General features: G+C 39.4%; 1 protein-coding gene and 1 long non-coding RNA gene across 2 annotated transcripts in view; one reads left to right on the plus strand and one right to left on the minus strand.

Moving 5' to 3' along the window:
- Window positions 1-19,369, plus strand: part of efemp2a (EGF containing fibulin extracellular matrix protein 2a) — a 65,357-nt gene that overhangs the window by 45,153 nt on the left and 835 nt on the right. Inside the window, exons 3-9 of the mRNA XM_062044284.1 lie at window positions 1,093-1,141; window positions 1,217-1,405; window positions 4,031-4,153; window positions 4,238-4,354; window positions 7,235-7,354; window positions 7,433-7,552; window positions 7,635-7,761. Of these exons, the coding sequence (XP_061900268.1) occupies window positions 1,093-1,141; window positions 1,217-1,405; window positions 4,031-4,153; window positions 4,238-4,354; window positions 7,235-7,354; window positions 7,433-7,552; window positions 7,635-7,761 (845 nt within the window). The remainder of the gene's footprint in view (window positions 1-1,092; window positions 1,142-1,216; window positions 1,406-4,030; window positions 4,154-4,237; window positions 4,355-7,234; window positions 7,355-7,432; window positions 7,553-7,634; window positions 7,762-19,369) is intronic.
- LOC133648317 (uncharacterized) overlaps window positions 1-19,369 on the minus strand; it is a 381,760-nt gene that overhangs the window by 17,869 nt on the left and 344,522 nt on the right. The window contains exon 4 of the long non-coding RNA XR_009825838.1: window positions 13,989-14,089. This is a non-coding gene — a long non-coding RNA (uncharacterized LOC133648317). The remainder of the gene's footprint in view (window positions 1-13,988; window positions 14,090-19,369) is intronic.

Here is a 19,369-nt window from a genome sequence, read left to right on the forward strand (position 1 = left end):
TCTCTTGTTTAATTCCTTGCTTCTTGTCTTGTTTAATAGATGTCATCAGTGTGTGTAACTTTGACAGTATTTGTAACTTTTGACAGCCCTAATATTTCTATGAGCCACCATGTATTTCTTATATATATATATATATATATATATATATATATATATATATATATATATATATATATATATATATATATATATATATATATATATATATATATATATATATATATATATATATATATATATATATAAATAATCCTTTCATGAATGAGTATATCCGTTCGGCCACCGTGTTCAATGGAGAAGTCTGATCTACAAAATTTGCAGGCAGCATACCCCTTCCCCTTCGAGCTGTCCTGGATGAACTGAAATTATTATTTCCAATCATTTTGGAACTTGCAAGCGTACTTCTTCTTCTTACTCGTCGTCGCCATGTCTCTTCTTCCTTCTTCTGCTTCTTCTCTGTTATGTTTTTGGACATTACTACTTGCCGTAGTTTTGAAGCAAGCTATGGATAACGGAGACAAATATAATAGTCTCCTTTTCAGGTGAGAGAGGACGCTAAAGGCAGTGCCTTTAAGGCACACCCCAATATTGTTGTCCGGGTGGAAATTGGGAGAAATTCGGGAGAATGGTTGCCCCGGGAGATTTCGGGAGGGGCACTGAAACTCGGGAGTCTCCCGGGAAAATCGGGAGGGTTGGCAGGTATGTTGTAATCCACAGGAAGATTTTGTCTTGACCCGAGACCTGACCCCCTCCAGGCACCTTTTCTTTGAACTGTTTTGTAACCAAAAGCGGCGGCTGTTTACGACCCCCCGTCCCTTTAAAAACGGCTATTGCCATGTAATCAGGGAAAGTCCAAATAAAAGAGGAGGCGTACAATCTTTCGTCAGAGCGTGGGATGACACTGTTCAAGGGTACAGTGTCTACGCGTTTCTCCTCAATTGAGCTACATTGAATTATGTCTCTTGTTCAATTCCTTGCTTCTTGTCTTGTTTAATAGATGTCATCAGTGTTTGAACCTGACAACGGCGTTAACTTTGACAGCCCTAATATTTCCATGAGCACGTATTTACACAAGTGTGTTGCCCCGTGCAGGAATGCACCGATGGCTATCACTGGGACCCTCAGACGGACCACTGCAAAGGTGACGTTGGCCTCATGTCCGCCGTGTTGTGGTGACCTCACGTTAACGTGTGCCCCCGCCCCACTACCCAATCAGATATAAACGAGTGCGAGACCATTCCGGACGCCTGCAAGGGGGAGATGAAATGCTTCAACCACTACGGGGGCTACCTGTGCCTTCCACGCTCCGCCTCCGTCATCCCGGCCCCGGAGCCCCCCGTCACGCCCACCGAGGCCTTCAACCCCTGCCCTCTGGGCTACGAGCCGCAGGGCGACAGCTGCGTGGGTGAGATTGTGGGACATCTTCTGTCAGGTTGTTAGTGGGGGGACAGGTGGCTTTTGTGTCAATGAGTGTTTCTCTGTGGGAGTGGACTGACACACACACACACACACACACACTGCTAGATTTCACACCAGGACATCTGCCGTCTTGTGGCGCACGCTTCCACACCAGTGATGTCCCGGTACCAATGTTTTGAAAAAAAAAAAAAGCATAAATTAGCCGCACCGTTTTACAAGCCTCAAAGTGTCGGGAAAAAAGTAGCGGCTCATAATCTGGAATTTACGGTAATCGGTGCTTGTCCAGCCCAACATGACACCATTTTAACTTGTAACATGACTTGGAAAAAGAAAACAAACTTTTTCATAAGAAATATTGTATAAAAACTAAACAATATAATGTCGTAAAAACTTGTCATTTTTATGAAATAATGTAACCCTAAAAGGGACAAGCGGTAGAAAATAAATGGATGGATGGATGTTTAGATTTTATTTGAACATTCTTGGCTGGCGTACCAATATTTTGGTACCGGTACCAAAATGTATTGATTATTTTCTAAATAAGGGGACTACAAAAAATGGCACTGTTGGCTTTATTTGAACAAAATAAAAATTAATAAAGCAATAAAAACTGTTTTTATTATAATGGTTGTCCACACATTTTTTATTGCTTTATTAAATTGTTTTTTTTATTGCTTTATCAATTTTTTTATTGCTTTATTTTTTTTGTATTGCTTTACTAATTTTTGTACTGCTTTATAATTTTTTGTATTGCTTTATTTACATTTTTATTGATTAATTGTTTTTTCCTTTATTAATTTTTTTGTATTTATTGATTTTTTTATTGCTTTATAATCTTTTGTTATTGGTTCATTAACTCTTTTATTGCATTATTGTTTTTTCCTTTTCATTTTTTATTGCTTTATTAATTTCCTGACAATACTGTACTGAGTCTTTGATTTATTTTGTACAATTTTCCATTTTGTCTAAGACTCAGTACAGTATCAAAGGAAAATTAATAAAGCGATAAAAAAATTAAAGCAATAAAAACAAATTAATAAAGCAATAAAAACTGTTTTTATTATGGTTGTCCACACAATTTTTTTTTATTGCTTTATTAAATAGTTTTTTTATTTCTTTAATTTTTTTATTGCTTTATTTTTTTGTCCAGCCCAAAATGACAGCATTTTAACTTGTAACATGACTTGGAAAAAGAAAACAAACTTTTACATAAGAAATATTGTATAAAAACTAAACAATATAATGTCGTATAAACTGTCATTTTTATGAAATAGTGTAATAACAATGGACAGTGTTTATCTTTTTGGAGTGGACTTCATCATTATGTCCTTCCAGTTACTTCTCTGTCAAACACACCATCAGCAGCCTTTGCAAATTTTCCGGAACAAATGCCCGGTCGCCCGAATGCAGCTGAGATAGGCTCCAGCACCCCAAAAAATGTCATTATTGTCTTTATTTGAACCAAAAATCTTAGGGTACATGAAACATATGTTTATCATTGTAATTTAGTCCTTAAATAAAATAGTGAACATAGTAGACAACTTGTCTTTTAGTAGTAAGTAAACAAACAAAGACTCCTAATTAGTCTGCTGACGTATGCAGTAACATATTGTGACATTTATACACCTATTATTTTGTACACATTATGAGGGACAAACTGTAAAAATTGGATATTAATCTACTTGTTCATTTACTGTTAATATCTGCTTATTTTCTGTTTTAACATGTTCTATCTACACTTCTGTTAAAATGTAATAATCACTTATTCTTCTCTTCTTTGATACTTTACATTAGTTTTGGATGATACCACACATTTAGGTATGGATCCGATACCAAGTAGTTATAGGATCATACATTGGTCATATTCAAAGTCCTCATGTGTCCAGGGACGTATTTACTGACTTTATAAACATAATATGAATTAAAAAAAAAATTTTTTTCCATCCATCCATTTTCTACCGCTTGTCCCTTTTGGGGTGGCGGGGGGTGCTGAAGCCTATCTCAGCTGCATTCGGACGGAAGGCGGCGTATACCCTGGACAAGTCGCCACCTCATCGCAGAAAAGATTTTGTGACGATAAAAAATATCGATGTAATCATAGTAGTATCGACTAGATACGCTCCTGTACTTGGTATCATTACAGTGGATGTCAGGTGTAGATCCACACATGGCGTTTGTTTACATTGTGACGCCGGTGAGCTATTTTATCCTCCTACGGTGTGTAGTGAAGCATGTTTAGCTATTCCTCGTCCTCCAGTGATAATGCTACTTGTAAGAAACATACTTTTATTTGTCGCCATACAGTGTTATAACTTCACCTTTATCTTGACTTTTTACGTCAAAATGCGTCTGTTCTCCCTTTTCTGTCTACACACTGTGTCTGCTTGTAAGTACTCTGTGTGCGTGCGCTGCCGAACATGCTCCTCTGCTGGTAAAACCAGCAATGTCATGACGTGACGACGACGGGAACGTGGGAAGGGTTGATGACCAGTACTTTTTAGAGGTGGCATAGTACTGAATATGATTAATTAGTATGGCGGTACTATACTAGTACCGGTATACCGTGCAACCCTATTCCACACGTAACAGCTTTCTTTGTCACATGACCCAGACGTGGACGAGTGCGAGCGGGATGAAGACGACTGCCAGCCCAGCCAGCAGTGCATCAACACCCTGGGAGCCTTCACCTGTCAGTGCCCCGACGGATACCGCAAAGTGGGCACCGAGTGCATCGGTGAGGACTTGTGGTGGGGTTTTTTCCCCCCGGGCTTTGAGACGAGTGTGCTTTAAAAGGTCCCGCCTCTTCTCCCCGTGGCAGACATCGATGAGTGCAGGTACAGATACTGTCAGCATCGCTGCGTCAACGTGCCCGGCTCCTTCTCCTGCCAGTGTGAGCCCGGCTTCCAGCTGGCGGGAAACAACCGCTCCTGCATCGGTGAGTAAGAGCTGCCACCAACAGGCTCGCTAGACACATTACAGCGAAAAACAGGCACTCTCCTAAAAACCCCAAATAAAGAGGTGCACAGCAAAAAGTGTACTTGGAAGAAAAAGCCAGGCCAGCAACACTCGTGTCCTTCTGGTCATTTTAGTACAAACTACCAAACACAGACCGCTTACCACAATGTCTTTTCAACAGGAAGTGAAATAGTCACAGCTGCGGCATAATAAATCAAGAACAACTTAATTAATGAAAGTGCACAAATAATAGACAAAATGGAAAATTATACAAAATAAATCAAAGACTCAGTACAGTATCATAGGGAAGTTAATAAAGCAATAAAAAAAATTAATAAAGCAATAAAAACAGTTTTTATTATAATGGTTGTCCACACATTTTGTATTGCTTTATTAAATTGTTTTTTTATAGCTTCATTAATTTTTGTATTGCTTTATTTTTTTTGTATTGCTTTATAATTTTTTGTATTGCTTTATTTACTTTTTTATTGATTAATTGTTTTTTCCTTTATTCATTTTTTTATTGCTTTATTTTTTTGGTATTACTTTATTGATTTTTTTATTGCTTTATCGTTTTTTTTTTATTGGTTTATTAACTTTTTTATTGCATTATTGTTTTTTCCTTTTCATTTTTTTATTGCTTTATTAATTTCCCGACAATACTGTACTGAGTCTTTGATTTATTTTGTACAATTTTCCATTTTGTCTAAGACTCAGTACAGTATCAAAGGAAAATTAATAAAGCGATAAAAAAATTAAAGCAATAAAAACAAATTAATAAAGCAATAAAAACTGTTTTTATTATGGATGTCCACACAATTTTTTTTTATTGCTTTATTAAATAGTTTTTTTATTTCTTTATTAATGTTTTTATTGCTTTATTTTTTTGTATTGCTTTATTAATTTTCGTATTGCTTGATAATTTTTTGTTATTGCTTTATTAACTTTTTTATTGATTAATTGTATTTTCCTTTATTAATTTTTTTATTGCTTTATTAACTTTTTTATTGCATAATTGTTTTTTCCTATATTCATTTTTTCATTGCTTTATTAATTTAGTGGGTGCTATAAATAGGGAAATTAATACAGCAATAAAAAAATGAATAAAGGAAAAAACAATTATGCAATAAAAAAGTTAATAAAGCAATAAAAAAAATGTATAAAGCAATACAAAAATTAATAAAGCAATACAAAAAAAATAAAGCAATAAAAAAATTAATAAAGGAAAAAACAATTAATAATTACTGTACCGAGTCTTTGATTTATTTTGTACAATTGTCCATTTTGTCTATTTGTGCACTCTTATTTTTGATTTTATTATATTAATTGGTTCACTACAGCTGTGACTATATATGGGCATCACTTCCTGTTGACCATTGCGCACTGACCAAGACATATTGGAAAGCGGTCTGTGTTTGGTAGTTTGTATTAAAATGATCAGAAGGACACGAGTGTTGCTTTTTGTTTGGTAAACAAATGTCAAATGTATTTCAAGCATTATGTAACTCAAACATTCCTAACCTGAGGGGTTAGCACAGAAAGTTAGCCTGTTAAAGAAAGCTCAGCTTTTGGGTCAAATTTGAGTATGAACCTAAAATCAACTTTAACGTTTTACAGGTGAACTTCATTTAGTTATTTTATTGCCAATTGTTAATTATTTCACTACATTTGCACAGCTTAAAGAAATACAATTTTACACAAATCTATTTTTTAAACAGAAGAATATTCAGGATACATTTCGCTGTAAATATATTCTCTATATAAAAATATACAAACATGTATAGAATTGTTTTTAACTAATCATTATTTGTGTATTTTTTATTACTTTGTTTATTTTCATTGGGCCAACATCAGATACATTTCAACACACTAAAACCAATCATTAAAATAAAATATGTAGTCATTTATTATGGAATAATGTATTAAATTATGCAAAATTACATTCTGAAAACATTTTATTGAGCTTATTTACTTCATAAGCACTTTATCACATTTATTATTTGGTTAGTTTTCATTGGGCCATCATCAGATACCCACAGCAACAGATAATTCAAATAAAACATGAAGTCATTTAATTTGAAATATTATAATTACATTCTGGGCAGCACGGTGGCAGAGGGGTTAGTGCGTCTGCCTCACAATACGAAGGTCCTGGGTTTGATCCTGCGCTCGGGATCTTTCTGTGTGGAGTTTGCATGTTCTCCCCCGTGACTGCGTGGGTTCCCTCCGGGTACTCCGGCTTCCTCCCAACTCCAAAGACATGCACCTGGGGATAGGCTCCTCCCACCTCCAAAAACATGCACCTGGGGATAGGCTGATTGGCAACACTAAATTGGCCCTAGTGTGTGAATGTGAGTGTGAATGTTGTCTGTCTATCTGTGTTGGCCCTGTGATGAGGTGGCGACTTGTCCAGGGTGTACCCCGCCTTCCGCCCGAATGCAGCTGGGATAGGCTCCAGCGCCCCCCGCGACCCCGAAGGGAATAAGCGGAAGAAAATGGATGGATGGCTCGGTTGGTAGAGTGGCCGTGCCAGCGACTTGAGGGTTCCAGGTTCGATTCCCGTGTCGGCCATCCTAGTCACTGCCGTTGTGTCCTTGGGCACGACACTTTACCCACCTGCTCCCACACTGGTTTAAAAATGTAACTTAGATATTTTGGGTTTCACAATGTAAAAGCGCTTTGAGTCACTAGAGAAAAAGCGCTATATAAATATAATTTACATTCTGAAAAAAATGTCAATGTCTTCACAAGCACGTGATATATTTCATGTTTTTTTTAATGAATGTAACAGCATAAATTTAAAGAGCTGTTATTTAAGAGGGTGCACAAAATGAGGTGGTTATGGTCTTGTGCCCGCCAGACGTGAACGAGTGTGACATGGGTGCTCCCTGCTCCCAGAGGTGCTACAACACCTACGGCACCTTCCTGTGTCGCTGTGACCACGGCTACGAGCTCGGCCCGGACGGCTTCGCTTGCAACGGTAAGTCCACGTCCGAGTCTTGAGTTCACCCACCCGCTTTTTCGCTTCCGCCATCCACCAACTGTCGCGCTGTGCCAGACGTGGACGAGTGCAGCTACTCCAGCTACCTGTGCCAGCACCGCTGTGTCAACGAGCCGGGCAAGTTCTCCTGCGTGTGCCCCGAGGGCTACCAGCTGCAAGGCACTCGACTCTGCCAGGGTGAGGACCGCTCCTCTCTCACGCCCCCCCCCCCCCCCCCCCCCCCCCGCTGAAGTCTTGACCTCCCGTGTGTCCTCTCAAGATGTCAACGAGTGCGAGGCGGGAGAACATCAGTGCACCGACACCCAGACCTGCGTCAACCTGCACGGACGCTACCAGTGTGTGGACTCCGACCGCTGCCAGGATCCTTACGTGCAGGTGTCCGAGAAGTGAGTAACTGACACTTTTTCCACTCCCGAGTCCAAGTTTCCTTGGGAGCGTGGTCCAGAACATCACATAGTGACCGTGGAAGATTACTACTAAGGCCCACAATGAGTCAGATCTTGGAAATGTGGATTTTAATGAAACACACCTGCTATTTTTATTTCATTTGGAACATTATTGGACATACCGTATTTTTCAGACTATAAGGCGCACTTAAAATCCTTCCATTTCCTCAAAAATTGACGCTGCGCCTAATTACAATAATTCTGGTTGTGCTTACCGACCTCTAAACAATTTCATAATAAGTGTGACCAGTAGATGGCAGTCACACATAAGAAATACGTGTAGGCTGCAATATGACGCCAGTAAACCGCACCAAAACTTTAAAGGGGACGAGTTTGCATGTGGCGTTACACACTCCCCTGAACAACCAGCAGAGGGCACTGCAGCCAGAGCGGTCTGGGTCACAGACATGGTCAGACACTGGCGAGCCAATCAGAGGCACACTAGGGAGGGTCAATTAGTGGATTACATGGATGGGTAAGTAATAACTAGTATTGATAACTGTTTCAGGTGAGTGATGCTAAAAAATATCGATCAACTAGATACGCTCCGGGGGACGGCGTGGCGCAGTTGGGAGAGTGGCCGTGCCGGCAACCTGAGGGTTCCTGGTTCTATCCCCGCCTTCTACCAACCTCATCACGTCCGGTGTGTCCTTGAGCAAGACACTTCACCCTTGCTTCCTTATGGGTGGTGGTTAGGGCCTTGCAAGGCAGCTCCCGCCATCAGTGTGTGAATGGGTCCATCCATCCATTTACTACCGCTTGTCCCTTTTGGGGTCACGGGGGTTGCTGGAGCCTATCTTAGCTGCATTCGGGCGGAAGGCGGGGTGAATGTGGAAATAGTGGCAAAGCGCTGTGAGTACCTTGAAGGTAGAAAAGCACTTTAGAAGTATAACCCATTTTAAATGTTCAATTGAAAATATAGAACATTACACACCGCACTCAAAAATCTGTCAAAATGTTTTAGTAGGACTTTGGTAAGCTATGAAGCCACACCACTTGATGAATGTCGGCCCATTACGACTACCGTAGTCAGAGATACGAATATTATCAAGGTGTGTGTATAAGGTAAGACATTTTCTGGCGTTTTGTTTCACAATATTATCGAAAACCAACTTTTCTTACCTTCCGGTAATATTAATAATGAATTACATTTGTAACGCACTTTACATTTGTTAAAATCTCAAAGTGCTACAAAGTATAAATAAAAAAAGGTAAAAAATAAAAATAGAAAGTTGGAATATATATTACAAAATTTAAATAGAAATAAAGTCATGAAAAACACCAGATAAACACTAGATAAAACAGAAACATAGATAAAATAGAAATAAAAGCATGAAAGCACTGGGTAAAACAGATAGGCAAGCAGTGCATTTCAAAACAAGAAGGCAGAGAAATTAGATAAAAGCTGTGCTAAAAAGGTGGCTTTTTAGTCCCTTCTTAAAACGGTCGACCGACTGTGGTGCTCTAAGATGGTCGGGGAGAGCGTTCCAGAGTTCAGGTGCAGTCGAGCAGAAAGCCCGGCGGCCCATTGTTTGTAGGTTTGTCCTGATGGCTTTGAGGAGGTTCAAGTTAAAGTACCAATGATTGTCACACACACACACATTAGGTGTGGTGAAATTTGACCCATCCCCTTGTTCACCCCCTGGGAGGTGAGGGGAGCAGTGGGCAGCAGCGGTGCCGTGCCCGGGAATCATTTTTGGTGATTTAACCCCCAATTCCAACCCTTGATGCTGAGTGCCAAGCAGGGAGGTAATGGGTCCCATTTTTATAGTCTTTGGTATGACTCGGCCGGGGTTTGAACTCACAACCTACCGATCTCAGGGCGGACACGCTAACCACTAGGCCACTGAGGTTGGTGTTTGAGGAGCGGAGGTTGAGGGGAAACTCGGTCATTGAGGTAGTAGGTTGAGGGGAAACTCGGTCCTTGAGGTAGGAGGTTGAGGGGAAACTCGATCCGTGAGGTAGGAGGTTGAGGGGAAACTCTGTCCTTGAGGTAGGAGGTTGAGGGGAAACTCTGTCCTTGAGGTAGGAGGTTGAGGGGAAACTCTGTCCTTGAGGTAGGAGGTTGAGGGGAAACTCTGTCCTTGAGGTAGGAGGTTGAGGGGAAACTCGGTCCTTGAGGTAGGAGGTTGAGGGGAAACTCGGTCCTTGAGGTAGGAGGGGAAACTCGGTCCTTGAGGTAGGAGGTTGAGGGGAAACTCGGTCCTTGAGGTAGGAGGGGAAACTCGGTCCTTGAGGTAGGAGGTTGAGGGGAAACTCTGTCCTTGAGGTAGGAGGTTGAGGGGAAACTCGGTCCTTGAGGTAGGAGGGGAAACTCGGTCCTTGAGGTAGGAGGTTGAGGGGAAACTCTGTCCTTGAGGTAGGAGGTTGAGGGGAAACTCTGTCCGTGAGGTAGGAGGTTGAGGGGAAACTCGGTCCTTGAGGTAGGAGGTTGAGGGGAAACTAGGTCCGTGAGGTAGGTGTTTGAGGGGAAACTAGGTCCTTGAGGTAGGAGGTTGAGGGGAAACTCGGTCCGTGAGGTAGGAGGTTGAGGGGAAACTCGGTCCGTGAGGTAGGAGGTTGAGGGGAACTCTGTCCTTGAGGTAGGAGGTTGAGGGGAAACTCGGTCCGTGAGGTAGGAGGTTGAGGGGAAACTCGGTCCTTGAGGTAGGAGGTTGAGGGGAAACTAGGTCCGTGAGGTAGGAGGTTGAGGGGAAACTAGGTCCTTGAGGTAGAAGGTTGAGGGGAAACTCGGTCCGTGAGGTAGGAGGTTGAGAGGAAACTAGGTCCGTGAGGTAGGAGATTGAGGGGAAACTAGGTCCTTGAGGTAGGAGGTTGAGGGGAAACTCGGTCGGTGAGGTAGGAGGTTGAGGGGAAACTAGGTCCTTGAGGTAGAAGGTTGAGGGGAAACTCGGTCCGTGAGGTAGGAGGTTGAGATGAAACTAGGTCCGTGAGGTAGGAGATTGAGGGGAAACTAGGTCCTTGAGGTAGGAGGTTGAGGGGAAACTCGGTCCGTGAGGTAGGAGGTTGAGAGGAAACTCTGTCCTTGAGGTAGGAGGTTGAGGGGAAACTCGGTCCGTGAGGTAGGAGGTTGAGGGGAAACTCGGTCCGTGAGGTAGGAGGTTGAGAGGAAACTCTGTCCTTGAGGTAGGAGGTTGAGGGGAAACTCGGTCCGTGAGGTAGGAGGTTGAGGGGAAACTCGGTCCTTGAGGTAGGAGGTTGAGGGGAAACTCGGTCCGTGAGGTAGTAGGTTGAGGGGAAACTCGGTCCGTGAGGTAGTAGGTTGAGGGGAAATTCGGTCCGTGAGGTAGGAGGTTGAGGGGAAACCCGGTCCTTGAGGTAGGAGGTTGAGGGGAAACCCGGTCCTTGAGGTAGGAGGTTGAGGGGAGACTCTGTCCTTGAGGTAGGAGGTTGAGGGGAGACTCTGTCCTTGAGGTAGGAGGTTGAGGGGAAACTCGGTCCTTGAGGTAGGAGGTTGAGGGGAGACTCTGTCCTTGAGGTAGGAGGTTGAGGGGAAACTAGGTCCTTGAGGTAGGAGGTTGAGGGGAAACTAGGTCCTTGAGGTAGGAGGTTGAGGGGAAACTCTGTCCTTGAGGTAGGAGGTTGAGGGGAGACTCTGTCCTTGAGGTAGGAGGTTGAGGGGAAACTAGGTCCTTGAGGTAGGAGGTTGAGGGGAAAGTAGGTCCTTGAGGTAGGAGGTTGAGGGGAAAGTAGGTCCTTGAGGTAGGAGGGGGCATTGCCGTAGATGCATTGATGTGTTTGCAGGTTAATCTTGAATTCGGTCTGGGATGCAATAGGGAGCCAATGGAATGATTTGAGGATAGGTTGTGATATGATCACGCTTGCGCACTCTCAGGTACCTGCCAATCTGTATTTGGGATCTGCATAAGTCCTGGGAATTTGCGCACCTCCGCCTTTGTAGTCCGTGCCGACACCGTAGTATATAATCTTCTTTTTCATCTATCTTCTTATGTGACATTCATCCTCCACTGTTGCCATTTCTAATATAAAGTAGTGTAAAGTTCTTACTTATATCCGTCAGTAAACTCGCCATCAAAGCGCTAAAACATACCGGTGTAGTGAGTTTTCATTATTCACCCAAGGAACTGTAGTTATTAGAGAGTTCCGGTCGGACGGTTTTTCACGGGACACATTTCCGGTGGTGTTTCTGGATGAGGAGATGCTGCTCCGTTATTGATTGAAGTAAAGTCTGAATGTCATTAAAACAGTTAGCGCCATCTTTTGACACTTCTTCCACTCCCGTCCTTGCACGCTACACCGCTACAACAAAGATGACGGGGAGAAGACGCAGTCGAAAGTGAGCCACGTAAATAAGACCGCCCACAAAACGGCGCATCCTGAAGAGACTGTCAGAAAGTGACTTGAAGATGATGTGTAAAACATCATCTATGCAACATTTTCAGCAAAGAACCACCATTACATGTTATGTAGACCACAAGGAAGTCTTTTACATTTACAAAAAAATCATTATAATATGAATCCTTTAATGCGCCTTATAATCCGGTGCGCCCTATGGTCCAGAAAATATGGTTAAAAAAAATGTGATGCCTCACAATTCAGACGTGGATGATTACAGAATCGATTAGTAAACGTCAATAATGGATGTATTTATTCATCCAAAAGAGTTAGAATTAGGTCTTCAAAAAAAGTGTTATTCTTATAGCAGACGTGCGTTTACTACAGTACCTACAAGTACTACTACAAAGTCAAGTATGAAAATAAACACAAAGGTCTGCTGTAAGAATTGAATTGAATTATATTTATATAGCACTTTTCTCTAGTGACTCAAAGCACTTTTACATAGTGAAAGCCAATATCTAAGTTACATTTAAAGCAGTGTGGGTGGCACTGGGAGAAGGTGGGTAAAGTGTCTTGCCCAAGGACACGACGGCAGTGACTAGGTTGGCAGAAGCGGGTATCGAACCTGGAATCCTCAAATTGCTGGCACGGCCGCTCTACCAACCGAGCTATACCGCCCCCACATAACAAATAGCAACATATTATTTATGGTAAAGTTATAAAATGTGTCTGACCTCACAGAGATATCCTCTGTTACAAGGCACTCATGCACACACACACATTCATTGAATAATAATCATTTCCATTTATTGAATAATAATCATTTCCATTCATTGAATAATGAATGGAAATGATTGATTAAATGTGCCAAGGGAAATGAAGTTGGCCGGTCACTACATTAGGTACACGGTCTTTTAGAGCAGTGTTTTTCAACCTTTTCTGAGCCAAGGCGCATTTTTTTTCATTGAAAAAATCCAGAGGCACACCACTAGCTGAAATCATTAAAAATGAAACTCAGCAGCCCATTTTGACAATTAAAAAGTCATTCTCGCATTTATTGGATATGAATTCAAACCATAACCAAGCATGCATGACTATAGCTCTTGTCTCAAAGTAGGTGTACTGTCACCACCTGTCACATCACACCCTGACTTATTTGGACTTTTTTTTTGCTGTTTTCCTGTGTGTAGTGTTTTACTTCTTGTCTTGCGCTCCTATTTTGGTGACTTTACATGTTTTGTTGGTATTTTCCTGTAGCAGTTTCATGTCTTTGAGCACTATTATCCCCGCACCTGCTTTGTTTTAGCAATCAAGAATATTTCAGTTGTTTTTATCCTTCTTTGTGGGGACATTGTTAAATGTCATGTACGGATGTACTTTGTGGACGCCATCTGCTCCACACGCTGTAAGTCTTTGCTGTCGTCCAGCATTCTGTTTTTGTTTACTTTGTAGCCAGTTCAGTTTTAGTTTCGTTCTGCATAGCCTTCCCTAAGCTTCAATGCCTTTTCTTAGGGGCACTCGTCTTTTGTTTATTTTTGGTTTAAGCGTTAGATACCTTTTTACCTGCACACTGCCTCCCGCTTATTGTGATCACGACATACCATGTTCCCGACATCCACAAAGCAATTAGCTACCTGCTGCCACCTACTGATATGGACGAGTATTACACGGTTACTCTGCCGAGCTCTAGACAGCACCGACACTCAACAACAACACATTTTCAGACTATAATTACTGGTGTGCAAAAAATGTTTTTAACCCAATTAGGTGAAATTAGATAATCTCCCACGACACACCAGACTGTATCTCACGGCACACTAGTGGAAAAACACTGCATTAGAAGCATGGTGAAAGACAAAGAGTGGTACCTAGTTCCTCCATGTGTGTGTGTCACTTTAAGAAAGTGCATCTTTGGGTTCCCCAGTGACAAGAAGTGGTGTGTCGGTTTTTTTCCTCGACCTTAATGGATCTGATGGAAGTGAGAAAAAGGAAACGTTAGGAAGTGTGGGATCATTTTGTTCTTACAGCACCAAATATTATAAATAATTCTTCTTTTCCTCTTGACTATTTGGCTGGTTGACTACAGTTGTATGTTTCATATTCCATCCTGCACAGTAAACAAGTTTACTAATTTATTTGCAGTTCAACTGCAGTGACTTTTTTAATCCAGTAGATGGGGACATTAAACACTGTATGGCCGCAGTGTCAATACAGCTGGTGAGTGGGGCACACACTCACTGAGGCCTCATTTAGCCATCACATCATGAAGATAATAAAGCAACACTTGTAGGGAAGGATTCTTATTCCTCGCACTTTCCAATGCTTTCATTCATGGAATAAATGTGATGGGAATTAATTGAACTGTTTCTTATTCCAAATGAGTTTTTAGAAGTGATAAATGCTTTTTTTAGTGAAACCAAAATAAATGTAAAACTGCATGGATGTACATGAATTAAAGATTTTTAATCAGCTCGTAGCTGCTGAATGGTAATGGAATGGCGAGGTGCCCACTTTTATTATTGATATCCTCAACACCATCTTTTGCACCAATCCAGAAGGCAGGCGTTCTTAACCTTTTCCACTACAGCGGGGTCCGGGGCACCACTCAAAATATGAACACTGCGTTACTGATCTTTCTAACTGTATTCCGTTATGATATCCAACCTTTAACCGGATCAACCTTGTCATATGGTACGGAAGATTATTATCAAATACTAATCATCCATCCATCCATTTTATACCGCTTGTCCCTTTGTTTGGGGTCAAATACTAATCATGTATACTGCAAAATAAAAGGCTCATAAAGACGGATTAATAATACATTTAAGTACAATTATGCAGTGCCAAAATGAATACACTCTAACTGAATTGATAATAAATAATAATGAATACATTTCTTAACTCAACAGTCAATAAAGTACAAATGAAAATACCACTTTAGTCACAGGTGTGAAACTCAAGGCCCGGGGGCCAGATCTGGCCCCGCCACATCAATTTGTGTGGCCCCCGAAAGCCTGGAAATAATATGTGTAAATAAAGTACTTTATCTTTTCTTGATAAATGTATTGCAAAAATTAATGTACTGCGTAAAAATGACATGTTTACACTTTAATCGTCTCTAATAATAAAACCAAATATTATATTATCATACATTTCAAAACAATGTTAATGTTCAAATAAAGATAAATACCGTATTTTTTGGACTATAAGTCGCAGTTTTTTTTCATAGTTTGGCCGGGGGTGCGACTTATACTCAGGAGCGACTTATGTGTGAAATTATTAACACATTACCGTAAAATATTAAATAATATTATTTAGCTCATTCACGTAAGAGACTAGACGTATAAGATTTCATGGGTGACAGATTGTTTGGTAAACGTATAGCATGTTCTATATGTTATAGTTATTTGAATGACTCTTACCATAATATGTTAGGTTAACATACCAGGCACGTTCTCAGTTGGTTATTTATGCCTCATATAACGTACACTTATTCAGCCTGTTGTTCACTATTCTTTATTTATTTTAAATTGCCTTTCAAATGTCTATTCTTGGTGTTGGCTTTTATCAAATACATTTCCCCCCAAAAATGCGACTTATACTCCAGTGCGACTTATATATGTTGTTTCCCTTCTTTATTATGCATTTTCGGCCGGTGCAACTTATACTCCGGAGCGATTTATACTCCGAAAAATACGGTACTTTAATAACTGAAATAAGTTCATTTCGGTCATATAATCAACCATCATATACAGATTATAAATATTTAACAATCATACACACTTACACACAAAAAGAAAAGAAAAAGGAATAGGCTGAAGCCAAAGCTTATATTTGCCTATCCTATACCTTCACTGGAAATAAGATTACCAGCAAAATCAACGCTCAAAAAAAAATCAATGGGATGAAAGTAGTAGTTACTATATTTGATCATTTTCAATTATTTCACCTTTCAAAGTTTTCTTAAACCTTAAGAACTACACGTCCACTATTTAACTCCTAAAACTGAAACACTTGTATTTTATAATCCTTCTTACTTTACCTATACAGTGTTTCCCATAAACTGCCAAGATACCTGTGGAGGTGGGGGCGTGTCTATGGGCGTGGTCACCATGACATCATCGAGTAATTTGCATAATTTACTACAATGATATGATTTTCTCTAAAAAAAGGCTCCAAAAATGTATACTTACTAATTAGTAATAACATTTTTGTTTTAAACATCCATCCATCCTACAATAAAATTACAACACTTTATGTACATATTTATATACAGATTTGAACAATAAGTTATTCACTGAAATATATTTATTAATTGTGGTTCTTACAAAAAATATATCTTATAAAATATAAAAGGTAAAATGTCTCTTAAAGCTCTGCCCCTTTAATTAGTGCATACTAAATAATTTAACTTTAGCCTACTACTACAACCATATTATTTACCAGCAACATAAAGTGAAACAGAGGCAGAGGTGTCCTGCCACAGTCAGTAACAAATAAACAGAAAACAGTAGTGGTCAAATACAAATAAGGCAACAAGAGAAGTATCCTACACTTCTCTTTTGTAAAGTAAATCTGAATAAATCAAATAAATGAATGTGTGGGAAACACTGCTATTTCAAAAATCAATATCCCCCGTAAATTATACTTTTCTCCTCTTAATTTAAATTTAACTGCTTGACTTGTGATTTCAAAGCAAGTAATCCAACTAACTGTTCATGTCAAAAATGTACAGTAAACATTTGTTACAGTAAAATCCACTTTCAATATAGAGTAATAATACACTATAAAAACTAGAGATGTCTGATAAAATCGGACTGCCGATATTATCGGCCGATAAATGCTTGAAAATGTGATATCTGAAATTATCGGTATTGGTTTCAAAAAGTAAAATGTATGACTTTTTAAAATGCCGCTGTGTACACGGACGTAGGGAGAAGTACAGAGCGCCAATAAACCTTAAAGGCACTGCCTTTGCGTGCCGGCCCAATCACATAATATCTACGGCTTTTCACACACACAAGTGAATGCAGGCCATACTTGGTCAACAGCCATACAGGTCACACTGAGGGTGACCGTATAAACAACTTTAACACTGTTACAAATATGCGCCACACTGTGAACCCACACCAAACAAGAATGACAAACACATTTCGGGAGAACATCCGCACCGTAACACAACATAAACACAGCAGAACAAATACCCAGAATCCCTTGAAGCTCTAACTCTTCCGGGACACTACAATATAAACCCCCCTCCCCACCTCAACCCCAACCCCGCCCACCTCAACCTCCTCATGCTCTCTCAGGGAGAGCATGTCCCAAATTCCAAGCTGCTGTTTTGAGGCATGTTCAAAAAAATAATGCACTTTGTGACTTCAATAATAAATATGGCAGTGCCATGTTGGCACTTTTTTCAGTAACTTGAGTTGATTTATTTTGGAAAACCTTGTTACATTGTTTAATGCATCACAACAAAATTAGGCATAATAATGTGTTCATTCCACGACTGTATATATCGGTATCGGTTGATATTGGAATCGGTAATTAAGAGTTGGACAATATCGGAATATCGGCAAAAAAGCCATTATCGGACATCTCTAATAAAAACACAACAACCGTAGATTTTACAGTATAAAAAACGTGCATGAATTTTTACGTAGAAAAAAGTGGTACCATTTTTCCATTTCATTTATTCCATGTATTTTTTTTATTTTATATGCTGTAAAAAACTAAAACTGCAAATATTACAGTAAAATTGTGGCGACTGAGCTGCCAGTTTTAAACAGCACAATCTAAAGATTTGCTTTTTACATAAAAAAGAGACAATTATACACATTTATATCCATACTGAATATTATTCACTGTTAAAAGCGGCCCTCTGAGGGCCACCATAACTGTGATGTGGCCCTCAATAAAAACAAGTTCGACACGCCTGACTTTAGTCCTCATTTCTGCGCTGAAGAAACTTCTTTATGACTTTAGCTCGAGACTTCTTCTGTTTGTTTGCTGTTGTCATTACTGCCACAAGTGGTGGAAAAGTGTATTACACCTGGCTAAAGCTGCTGAGAAACGGATCTTATTTGGCCGCCCAGCAAAAAGAGTGTCAACGTTTTCCATGCTGGGAATTGAAAAGATATTTGATAGCGTGTAAAAGCAAGCCATGTAAATGTGCAAAGAAGTACGAAACTAAAGTATTCAGTCAGTTCTCATTCAAGTGAGGGACTAGAATTCCACAACTGATAGTCAACTACATTTTGCACTCTATTTTTATTTTGAAATTGTAATAATTGAAAATTTATCACCAGCAAATCGTGATCACATTTTAACGATTTATTCATAAAATACCAACACAAGCAAAGCAGTTTTATTATTTTTTTGTTCCCTTACTGTAATTGAAATGTGTATTTATTTATTTTATCTATTTTTGTTTTGTTTTATTGTGGCCTTAATATCGAGGTAGGTCTGCAAAGTGCATTATTTCAACTTTTACTCTTTTTTTCAAATGTATTTATATTTTTATATTGATTGATTTATTTGATCTATTTATTTTAGTTTTATTGTGGCCTTTATATCGAGGTACGTCTGCAAAGTGCATTATTTCAACTTTTACTCTTTTTTTTTCCAAATGTATTTGTATTTTTTTTAAATTTTATTTTATTATTGGTATGTTGATGAGCCACACATTGTACATAAAGATTATGAATATTTTTTTGGACGTAGAACAAAAAAATTATGGAACTATGAAATATTGTGATAAAAATAAAAATAGAATCTAAATAGACTTTTGTCACTTTACTAAAAGATAACCGTTCACCAAAACAAAATCCAAATTTTACTATATACATTTTTTTCCAATTAATGTATTATTTGTAATTATAAGTATTTATTTTAAATGATGTTATGTATTTCATTTATATTTTAAAGGTATTTCCATTTGAAATACAACATTAAAAATACAACTCATTCAGTGAGTGTAGGATTAATTTTTGTGTAGTTAAAATGTTTTGGGTAAAAAAAAAATTAAAAAATACTGATTCACTAGAACTACATTTTTAAAATATCCATTTTCTATACTGCTTCTCCTCATTAGGGTCGCAGGTACGATGGAGCCTATCCCAGCATACAGTACATGTATATAATACAAAAAAATATTTTTTATTTATTATACAAAGTTTACATTTTTTGGCGATGCACGGTATCTTTAATTTATCATAACCACTTTTTTCCCCCCAAATTTGAGCAGTAA

This window comes from Entelurus aequoreus, linkage group LG04 (assembly GCF_033978785.1).
Source record: "Entelurus aequoreus isolate RoL-2023_Sb linkage group LG04, RoL_Eaeq_v1.1, whole genome shotgun sequence".
NCBI lineage: Eukaryota > Metazoa > Chordata > Actinopteri > Syngnathiformes > Syngnathidae > Entelurus > Entelurus aequoreus.